Source organism: Eurypyga helias, unplaced genomic scaffold (genome assembly GCF_000690775.1).
Source record: "Eurypyga helias isolate BGI_N326 unplaced genomic scaffold, ASM69077v1 scaffold32274, whole genome shotgun sequence".
Lineage (NCBI taxonomy): Eukaryota > Metazoa > Chordata > Aves > Eurypygiformes > Eurypygidae > Eurypyga > Eurypyga helias.
In genome coordinates this window covers 1041-12825 of record NW_010246117.1, presented here as the reverse complement: position 1 = coordinate 12825, position 11785 = coordinate 1041, and the positions used below count along the sequence as shown (strand labels likewise).

General features: G+C 40.1%; 1 protein-coding gene across 1 annotated transcript; it reads left to right on the top strand.

Moving 5' to 3' along the window:
- Positions 1–3983: 3983 nt before the first annotated feature.
- Positions 3984–11565, top strand: LOC104508604 (leucine-rich repeat-containing protein 16A-like; the record flags this gene model as incomplete). The annotated part of the gene is made up of 3 exons (XM_010150291.1): positions 3984–4059; positions 6625–6713; positions 11435–11565. Coding segments are annotated over 3 exons (296 nt in total), but the record flags the coding sequence as incomplete, so codon positions are not given.
- Between the last annotated feature and the right edge of the window lie 220 nt (positions 11566–11785).

Here is an 11785-nt window from a genome sequence, read left to right as displayed (position 1 = left end):
ATCCCACACAGATATCATTTCCTTACTCTTAGGAAAGAGTAGATAAAAGTGTTTTAAGTAATTAGAATATCTCAGCTGGTGCAAATGAGTTGGACTTTTGGAAAACTATAATGGATATGTTGCTTCACAGAAGCTTTTCATTGAAGTACACATTACAAAATTGACATCAGTGGGGAAAAGTGTTGTTAATAGAAGACTTTATTTAATGTCTCATGATTATGTAAGTCCAAAGATTCAAAACAGTTTTGAAGCCATTTACATGCCATGGAATCTGTCTTGTGATGAGAGCTGAGGACTGAACTGAGAAAAAGGTTTTGGATTGAAATTTCAAGAAAACTAAATTTTTTAGGACGCCAAAACCTTACGTTATTCATTAAAAATACAAGTTGGGATCTGAGATCCCAGTCATTTCAAGAATGTATGTGAGTGTTTTGTGATATATTTAGTACAGTGAGGATGCTATAAATTAACAATATGCCATCATGCTTTGGGTCTTGAGAGACTGTTGTATGTCTTGTCCACCTAATTATTGGGGTTTCTGAAACTATGTACTTCGTGTTGTGGAGTAGCTCTGAAGGGAGGTAGAATGGGTACACAAGTTCTGTAGATACAGGGGCTAGGCATTGCAAAAGTAAACAACTCATGTTTTTTCCTAGTAAAGCATTTCTGTTAGAGGTCAACATAAGATGGCATGAATTATAGATGAATTTAAGTTCCCAGAGCGTCTCACACTTAGAGTGCATAGCGTGGCTTGCCACTTGGGAACGTGACTTCTGAGGTTTTATCTGAAGTTATGTTGTGCTGTGAACCGTATAATTGTTTAACAAACAAAGAAAAAGACTCAAAGTGAACAGGGTTTATTTAACTCAGTAGCATGATTTTCATCTGTGTACCATATGTTTTAGCATATTTGAACATTCAAAAAATTGTCAGAAAAACGTGATTGGTTAATTTATTCTTTGCACTGTTTAGGTTTGTTGCCATCTTAAATATACTGGGGGACAAAAATGTTGAAAAAATGCAAAGGCATTAGTGAAGCTTGACTGTTGTTGAAACTTGGAGAGATTTTCTGCATTCCAGAACAGCAGAATCTGTTCACATTTGAAGATGGCACAGATTTACATTCTTTAAATCTTACTTTATTCTGGATGGTAAACTAATGAATATAAGCTACTCAATATAACTCAGTGAAGGCAAGTTATGAGAAGTTATGAGAAGGCCTTGCTTTTGGAAATGGCTGTTACTGTTGTTTCATACTGTATTGTGAAAGAATTCAGATCATTTTTAGTACTGCATCTGGAATTTAATAGAATAAAACAATATGTAATTCTGTAAAGGAGAACTCAATAATGAGTGCACTGAGGTTAGGCAAGCTCCAAGCAAGAGAAGGATTAGCGCTAAATTCCTAAAGGACCCTCATTAGTCAGAAGGACCTTCAAAAATCTGAACAAAATGAAAAAAGAGACTAAACTATATATTTTCTCCTTAAAATCAGTCAGTAGAATCTGATAAAGCGAAGTGTCTGGATGGTAAGGTTACTGAGAATGAGCAGAGGTTCCACTGTCTTTAAGCATGTGGGGAGGAATGGGGGAATGTGTGGGTTAGCAGCTGGTGTTCCTGAAGTGTGACAGTATCTCTGCTTGTCCAGGGTTTGAACAATACTGCAGAGGTCTGAACCATTTAAAAATGAGAACCTGCAAATCAGCTGGGTCAATTTGTTTCAAAATACTCCTGTCCTGCTGCGGCAATATTTCTTTAACTTCTTGAAAGTGTGATGGTTTTTCTGCTAATTCTGAGCACGCCCTGTCCTTCAGCATTTCCCTCCCAGGTCTGGGGAGGAGAGGGGAGAAAGGGATGGCCTCAGGCAAGTTCTGCCTGCAGCCACTCTCCTGCCCAGAAGCCACTGAGCTCTTGCCAGCCCTCCAAGATGGCTTTCCAGCTCCCTGGTGGCCTAAATGCTTGCAGTCAGTGATCCCCAATCTTTGTCCTGCTGTTCCTTCGGAGGAGCTGGGCTGCTGTTGACAGCTGAAATACATCTGCTGGTCATGCCTTATGCTCCTTTGGGGCTGGTGGTCCACAGCACCAGCAGCTCTGCCCTACCAGTGTGATGGTGGTACTGTCAGCCTGTCTGATGTCTACCCTGTGGCATTCACCACCACCTGCGGCTGGCAGGTGACCACTGGGTTCATAAAGCAAAATTACGCCCAAAAAATGACTCTTATGTTCATTCTACTTCCAAGGCAAGGGCACTGTCAAGAGGGACATCAAAGCTTCTAATTCATTACCTGCTTACTGATACTCCAGGGGAAAGTGAAGGAGGAACAAACTTCTATGTTGACATTCCTTACTCCATAGCAAGGTTCCCCTGGAAGTGTTCAAGGCCAGGCTGGATGAGGCTTTGAGCAACCTGGTCTAGTGGAAGGTGTCCCTGCCCATGGCAGGGGGGTTGGAACCAGATGATCTTTTAGGTCCTTTCCAACCCAAACCATTCTGTGATTCCATGATTTCTGCCCAGTCTAAGAGGGAAAGTACATCTGGGTTGGTTTGTTCCCCCTCTAACATTTCACTAGTCAGTTACTGTGTTACATAGATACAAAGCGTGTATGTAGGAACAGAAATAATGTGGTGGACGGAAATAAATCTATAAAGTTCATGAAGCTGATAAGACTCCGCTGTGCTGGTGGAAATGAATTCACCGTGATACTTGATATGTGCTGTAAAGAAGATGGAAAATGGGCTTAATCCTTGATGGGCATCACACACTAGTTCCTCTGCAGGAGTGTGAATACGGTCTATTTTGCATGAGGTTTGCCGTTGGTAGGCTACGGTCCTTAGCTACAAAACGCTGCACCTTCTTACTGTTACCTTAGTGATGGGCTTGTACTTCCAAATCTAGCAGCTGCAGTTCCCAATATAGTCTGTCCATATGATGTTGCCTTGTACCGTGGCTTTTTTACAGTGTTTAACAACCACCCTGACGTGTCTGAACGTTCATGGAGGAGAGGAAGAAGGCAGAGAAAAGGGGAGAAGGGTGCTGCGTGTTTAGTGCATATCTGTGCCTGCCTGCGTGTGTCCTGAACAAAAATGCTCGGAGTGTGGGACCAGCTTATAAAAACCAATGCTTCTAAATTTCTCCCTGCAAAAGCTGAGGCTGGAATGGCAATATTTTGCTAGTCAGCTAAGTTCACCTATTTTACAGCTCTTTGTTGCATTAGAAAGATGAGGGATTTGTAAAGTCCCAGCGTAGGTGTATAGACGTACTTAATACATGGTGTCAAAATGGTCCAAGTGCTGTGCTGCTAAATGGTGTGCTTGATGAATGATTCTGCTGGGGGGTAGCGTAAGGCCATGACATTGATCAACGTCTGTTCCTGCAGAAACTTAACAGAGGGAGAGCAGATCACATTAAAGAGGATTGGAATGAAGGAGATGGGAATAATTTAGAATTTGAATTGTGAAATCCCTTTTACAATTAAGGAGGGTTTGTGCTGAAAGTCACATTATCCTTTTGCAGGTCTTCTGCTTCCTGGGGGAATTTAACTGTAAGGATGAGACAACGAGGTGTTCTCTAGCAGCATTCAGTCATGGAATTATATTAAATCATCAGAGTGCCAAAAAGCTTTTTAGTGTCATGCTCAATTATAATTAGAGGTGATTAAGAAACTTAAATATGTCACATCCTGAAGAAAAAGTAATGCTAAAAGTAGGAATGGCAGCCCAGACAAATTCCTGGTTTAAAAATTCATGCTAGAATTTATGTCAGTTGGCCAATCAAAAATTTATATTAAAATACTGGAAAGACACACAACTGCTGGTGGTGCTTCATTTTTTAGAATGTAGAGATTTCTGTAATGAGTTTGTTAGGCACTTAGCATTGCAAAAGCAGTGGGAATTAGATATGGAAGAATACTTAAGAGATTGTTTCAAATGACCAAAGCTGACAGTTATGCGAAATGTGTGTAAAAGTTTTTTTCTTTTTCTAGAGACTTAATACCTATAGTTGCTGCTCTGGAGTATAATCAGTGGTTTACAAAGCTGTCCTCCAAGGATCTGAAATTAGTAAGTAATAAATTGAAACAGTGTACCTGCTCCTACCAGGCTGTGCTGTGTTTTAGAGGTTGCTATTAGATTTTTCAAGGTGAACTTTTTCAGGAAAGTGCAACTGGGCAATCTGTTGAATTTTATTTTATTTTTTCCCCTTAATCATATCAGGAAAATATAAACTGTTGGATAGTTAATTCATGCCATAGAAACACTGCTGAAAGTCAGGTCTTATCAAAAATTTAAGTGAATAAAGTTTCAAAACTTTGATGGGCAATAACAGTAGCCTGTAAAACTACTTCATGAGGTGTTGCTAGCTCCTCAAACAATGTTGGGTGATTAAACAGGAAACAAACTCTAAAGCAGCAAGAAATCTCAGTTGCTTTTTGGAAGTGGAAAGAAAATATCAGGATTCTCACATATAAAGAAGGGTTTTTCTCTGAATTTTCATTGCAACTTGATGAATGTCTGAAGCCAACCCCTGGGTAGTAATAAATATGTAGTGATGTGTGACACTGATATTATTCCACATCATTTTTTCTTCGGAAAAGCAGAAAGGGGGCAAATTTAAGCGAGTTGGGCTCCTGAAGAAAAGGCCAAGAAAATCAGTAATTAGATGACTTTTTAAATATATCAGAATATACTAATTCTTCTAAACTTGACAATGTATAGTCCCAGGTGGAGTTAGTGGTTTGAGAAATTGCTTTCACACTCACATCCAGAAGCTTATGTCCTTAAAAATGTTGAGTCTCATCTTGTTTAAATTGATGCGGTGTTGTTCATCTGAAAATGCTCTCATTGCATTCCTAAGCTATCATTTTCGATGAAGATTGAGTAGAAACTGGCTTATGTGATACTTGGAAGAAGAGTAGGCAAAAAAACCTTTTCTTTCTTGCTGGGACATCTTACTCGAAATTATGCACACACTAAAACTGGAGGTATTTTTAATCCTGTTGTAGGTTGCTGTTACAATCACCCTTGTTAAAAGCTACAATGCAGTTAAGCAGTTTCTGCTTCAGTGAAATGAGATAGTTTGCTTAGTTGGAAGACTGGCTGGTGTAGTTTGCTTAGAACAAGAACTGGCCGTATTATCTACCTGAGATATTTCTACATGATATTTTTTGGAATTCTTAGCAATGTTTCTGTGGGAAACAAATAAACTTTGTCAACCTTAAAAAAACCCACAAACAAACAAAATTCTTACGCTCATTCCATTTTTAGTCAAAACTATCAGGAAAACATAAATTGTTGGACAGTAAATCTGTGCCATAGGAACTCTGCCGAGGGTCAGTATGAGGTCAGACATATCCAGAGGCCATTGAATGCTTTGTACTTCATGAATCCCACTCTGACATTGTGTTTGATTGATGGAATCCATAGTGTTTTTATAGTATGTGCATGAAATTTTCCACTTGCCATCACACTGTTGTGGAGGCATTTGTGATAATATTCTGAATTATTGAAATATGGAAGGCAAAGATAGAATAGGGGAGATGCCTGAGTTGAGTGTCTTCAGAAAAAAATGTCACCTTTATTATGTAAAGGTTTGATAAGATTTTGTTTGTGGTAGATCAGGGTTTTTTTTGTTTTTACGAGACTCAATTAGTTTATAATTTAAAAAATCCTAGAAAACATCAGACTGTCATTAGAGACACAGATGTCCCAGGTATGAATGTCACATTGTTTTTAAAGGTGGATAACAGAATAGTTTCAGCACTTTGTGATCATAACTGAAACTCAGCTTTGGACTTTGCGTGAATGTTGGTTAGTGCGTGCTGTGGGGAAAAACAACAAAAGGCAAATCCAGAAGGCAAAATAAAAGATTATAATAAAAGGTGATGAGGTGCAGAGTTCACTGTATGGCTTTTGAATCATTAAGGTTTTATCTCTCTTATCTGAATGAGCACAGCAAACAAACTCTTTTGTTTCCGTGTTTTGTTCATGTTACTTGCAAATGTCCATGCAAATTCTAGAATCCAACAACAGTAAGATCATGAGATGAGATTTACATCTGTGTAGGTTGGTTGGGAGAATTCATACTGAAACACACTGACCCTTAAGCACTAGTCTTTAGTCTTTGGAGGATCTGTAGCTAGAGTGCTTTTGCTCTTGAGGTTTTCTTATCTGCCTTATAACATCTTTTTCTGTGTTACTTGTCATTCCTGGTCAGGCTTAGTTCTGCTTTGCACTGGTTACCACTTTCTTCTGAAGGATTAGCATGCATATTAACAAGACTTCTTTAAAAATTAAGTGAGCATTTTTTCTGAGTCACAGGGTTTGGGTTTTTCATTATATTATTTTTCTTTTTTTTATAATTGTAAAAATTCTGCCCCCTATGATTACGTGGCCTGCTTCATAAATGACTCACTTCTAGTCTGCCTCTCACTTCCCTGAGTCTTTTCCAGCAGTCCTCTTGTCAACATCTGACTCTCTCTGGGATGTTCCTGGCATTCTCACTTGCTATCTGTGTATGACAAAAAGCTGATCACAGCCTGGATCCCATTATGATGTAGTGCTTATAACTCAGTAACCGTCTGTTCCACGTTTGTGTTCTTTAACACTGTTTTGTCTTTTTTGTGGCAGTCCACTGATGTCTGTGAGCAGATACTGCGAGTGGTGAGTAGGTCCAATCGATTGGAAGAACTGGTATTAGAGAATGCCGGGCTTAGAACGTAAGTAGTTCCTTTGAAATGTTGCATTAGTGACTGCTTACTCACAGCAAAAAGGATGTGTGATGTGTGCTAGCCAGAATAAGCATTAAAGAAACCTCGTGCTCTATGTCCATCTTGTTCTGAGGAGCCTGTAGTCACAAACTTGTCCTCAGGTTTTTCAGATTGTTCTGTATGTCCAAGAAATCCCTTTAAACTGATGGTTTCTAAGGTTCTGCCTGGAGACTTGGGTTGAGCAAAATGGATCGGATAAGGGCATAAAACCCTGTACCAACTCACAGTGTTCCTCTCCAAATATGGTTGCCAGTAGAAGCACGAACACCTTTTAATCATTTAAAACCCAGTGTTTGAGATTTTGTAGAAAAGTAGTGTATTATTCCATCTTGCATAACAGATTATTGTTTCATTCCCAAGAAGAGCTGGTTTTATCTCTACTGTGAATTGCAGTCTGCTCAGATATAACAGGACATCTACATTAGCAACTTTTAAAAAGAAGCAAGAAAGTAGATAATTCAGTTTGATGCCTTGCCATAGCCTTAAAAGAAAGGTATATAGAGATAAGCTATACAATTTAATCCTTTCATATGTTTTACGTACAGTAAGTTGTAGTTACTAGGTATTTGCTTTTTTTTTTTTTCTTTTTTTCCCATTCACAGGAAATAGAGGCAAAATTGAAGTTACAAATTAGCCCAGTTGGAAGTAATTGTTACTTGGTTTAGTGTTAGGGTAGTGTCCAAGAACACGTAGACCAGATAAACTGTAGTGCTGATGAGCTATTATGTTAATTAAAAACAACAACAAAAAAACCCCAAACAAACAAAAAAACCCCAACCAATGGAAAGGTGGGAGAATCAGAACACTATTCAGATTTACAAGTAAGGAAGGGAAACAAGCACAGGGAAAATACTTGGAGTGCTTTACATTGTCTCCTCTTCCATTGTTTGGGTCTTTTCCCCTTTTTAAAATGGGTTTTGCACTGAAATACCTTTAAAAGAAAATTATCTAAATGACATAGGAAACTTGATGTGGGGTTTGGAATTACACCCAAACTTTCTGATCACCAGTGCACTGCCTTTAATAGCTGTCATTCAAACATAAGCACCTGATTTTTATATTATTTTCTTGCAATATGTGCCATGAAATCCAGTGATTATCATTAATATGAAAAATACATTGACTATGTTTGCACAATGCCTACCTTAACTTACCATGGCTGGATTAACTGTTCTCAGTTTTAACAGGACTTGACAGCTAATCAACCTGTGACTCTGGTTTTCATGTTTCCATCTACATGCAGAGTGTTTGGCATTTTGCCTTGGTGTGTATCTGCTCTGATCAGCATTGTCTGTCTGTTTTTGTCAAGGACACATTTGTCAATCTTGCCAGTTATCATATCTGCTTGCCAGGAGGAAATCCTGTTGTTATGGGGTATCTTCCTTCACACAGCTTACAGACCAGTCATTTCTAATGAGCTGTGACAGAATGCCAAACCAGGGTTAAGAAAGAGCTACCGTGAACAATGCTTTGAGAAATAACCTGGGCAGCTGCAAGAGCGTATTTCTTCCTGCAGCAGAGACAGTTTAAGATGATTCCGTTCTTTTCTATCTCCAGCCCCTCATATCTGTGATTTGGTTTGGGCCATGACCCCAAAACCACTTGTCATCCTCCCAGCTGATGAGACACCAAACTATTATGCAGTAGTAGTTGTAAGGACCCAGGTCTAAGGAAGGACTTGGCTGTGGGGAAAACGGGATGTCAAGTGAAAACCCTGTTTTTGATAAGATTTGTGCCAGTTTAGATGTTCTTTGAAAATTTTATCCCCATTGCTATTTCTTTAACAGTTGTAAAGGGTGCAGTCTAGATTATGTTGGGTGTTTATCATTCATACAACAGACACTAATGTTTTGGTGTGTTAAATGAAGTAGGTGATATCCAAATTTCAGGGAAAGGAGACTCATTCAGGGTGACCTGAACAAATGAGCTTGAGAAGAGAGTTACATCCCTGAGGGGTTTTAGAGAAGTGGGACAATGTGTGATAACCACAATATTCATTTCCATGAAACTACAAGACTTTTCAGTCTGCAAAGGGAAGTTTGAAGGAGCTGCTGAAAATCATCTATCTATTGAGCTTGCTTACTCTCTGAAAGATGGCAGGCAGAATGTCCTTACCGCCCTCCGCCCCATCCTTTGCAGCCCTGTTCCGAAAGGAGTAGTCAGGTATGGCAGAGGGGAACAGCAGATGTCCCTGCCACTGGTCCCTAGAGCATCCCATCTTCACCTGCAGGGGGGGCTCTGAATGCCTTTAGACCTAACAGTGTCAGTTCCTTCCACACATATCCCCTTTTTTACTGTTACAGGGATATTGTCTAGACAGACCTTGAGGAATTTTTTTGGTTTTCATTTCCAGCTCTGTGGTATTTTTACTCTTGGTGATAATTGAGTCCTTTTTTTTTTTTTGGGCTTTACCTCCAAACCTGAATGTACTCCACTGGGGCAAGCATGGCCGTGCACTGCAAAGAGAACATGTTTGATGCTTTATAGGAAGTGTAAGGCTTACATTGCATGCACTGTTCACGAAGTGTGCAGCAAAACAAAAAAAAATAATAAATTTTAGGACTTGAAGCAAAGAGTAGACAAAGGAGAGGAAGGAATGTTGCCCAGTAAGTAGCGCCCAGGTGCCTCTGTTTATGGTAGAGGCTGCACAGGGAATGGGGAGGTTGTATTATTTTTATCCGAAATGAGCCTCGGAGCCCCATGCACCCTATGGAGGTAATCCAATGCTTTCTGGTGCCAGTCGATTCCCTGTGCCTTTGTTAAGTAGCTCACACACCCCCCAGCTGTCCAAAAATTTCTGGTGATCCTGCCTATATTGGTGACAAAAGCTGGAGCAGACTTTATAAACAAGCCTGGAGGTGTAGGCAGAATACTGTAATGACAAGAGCCTGTTAAGGATAAAACAAGAGGAAGAAACTCCCCATGAAGAAGGAGTGTTTTGTTTGGGTTTTGGGGTTTTTGTTTTGGTTTTTGTTTTTTTTACTCAAAACCTCATTTTCCTTGGCTGGACATAAGGAGCTTGATTCAGTTGCCTAAGCACAGACATCTAGTGCCATTTGAAACGCTGGAGGGTATCTGCAGAGTGTTGGCAAATGTAACCAAGGATCTACAGGAGATACGTAATCTTCTGCAGCAGCATCTGGTAGCAAAACAGGATACCCTGAGGCCTGTCAGGTGGCAGAGATTCAAGCCCAGAATTTCTTTTCGTTGAGCGTTTGTATTCACATGCTGCTTGTATTTTAGGAAAAGAATACGCTTTTTCCTAAAGGCAGCCCATCATCGTACATTTGCAGTGCTGGAACCTGTTGTCTAGCTCCAGGGGTCTGTCTAAAGACATAGGGTTTCAAAGGGAAACTAAACTTCCCTGGAACATCTCTGTGCTCAAGTATACCTTGCAAAAACAGATAACCCAAAGCTATTGAGGCTGTTGCCTCGACAAGTCTCCATATTTGCCAGAGAAGAGGATGCCACCTCCACTGCAGTTCTCAGCACACAGGCTGATCTACTAGTTTCACAGTAGGCAGGATCTATCCCGAGCTAAGGGGGCAGTGTTATCACTCTTCTAACAATGTAGCTGGTTATTCCTCACCACTGGCATATGTAAGGTAGGATAATGTACTTCAAGACAGAGAGGGAAGGAAACTGTGTGAAGGAAGCTCAAGGCATTTTTTATTTCTACCTCTGTGTCTAGCCTAGGTGAAATAAGAACATTGAAATGATAGCCTCAGTTTAACAAAAGCACACCGTAGGGCTCGTCCCTTCATACATGAAGCACAGGCTTGATGATTTGTCTTACAGCTGATAACAGCCAACAGCCTTCTGACTTAATGCAAGGAACATGTCTCCATTGTGTAGGAAAACCCAAGGTGGCTTTGAACTTAGTGCTATCGATGGTGGTAGTCCAGCTGCAGCAAAACCCTCTGAGATGGGGCAGTGTTCACTTGCCTCTCAAGTGGGTTTGAAAGAGAGGTAGATCGTGCTGCTACAGCTGCCTGCCGCAGTCGGTTAAAGGTAGCTCAAGGGTCTTTGTGTTACCTGGCCTGGCTGGTGTGAGCATTATAGAATTGATAGAGCACCATCTCTCTTGGGAGATACAGCTAAGACTGTGGTTCAGCCGGTTATGTGCTTTGATGCTGCTCACTGTAGCAAGCAGCAAGCAAAGAACACTCATCAGTGTGCTCTTATTCTTTGAGAGCATTATTCCTGCTCTCTTACAAGGTCAGAAATACTCCGGGTTTGTTGGCCTTCTGGATATGCTGCAAAGCCCATCTGTTTGAGTGACTGTTGGTAGCGAGCTGCTGAAAGTGAGGGGGTCGGCTTGCAAGTAAAGGGGGATGTATACATTCTCACCCATGTGTGGCAAGGAGGTGATGGAAGATGAGCTTGAGTTTTAAGTAACTCTTACTTTATATGTTCAGATCTTTATCAAAACCAGTTTGTGGTTTGACAGAGTTCCCTTCAGTCTCTTAGAGCACCGAATAAATAAATATTAAAATGCCTGCTTTGAAAGATTGCAAATTAGCCAGATAAGCACTATTTAAATCTGTGAAGAATCAGTTTCTGCCCTGCAGTAGGATGTGCCACTTCTGCCTAATAGTCTCTCAACATTTTTGAGCCTCTGAATGTGCTGTTGATACAGATGATAACAGGAGTATCTTCTTTTCTTGCAGGGATTTTGCACAGAAACTAGCCAGTGCCCTAGCCCATAATCCCAACTCAGGCCTCCATACGATTAACCTTGCTAGCAATCCACTTGAAGATAGAGGTACTGTAACATTTATTTTTTTCCCTTTCTACAAATGTAATAGGAGGATTACTGCTGCTCCATTCAGCTTTGCCTGAATAATAGGTTATTGTTCTGTGTGTAATGCTATTGTAAATATCTGTTGTTCGCAAATGACTGAGAATCACTACTCTTTCTGATTTATATGTATCCATTAGTTTGTCGAGAAATGTTTAAATGTCTTCAACCAACCATGGATTTCATTAGATTTCATTACATTTTCATAGAGGTTTCTGTT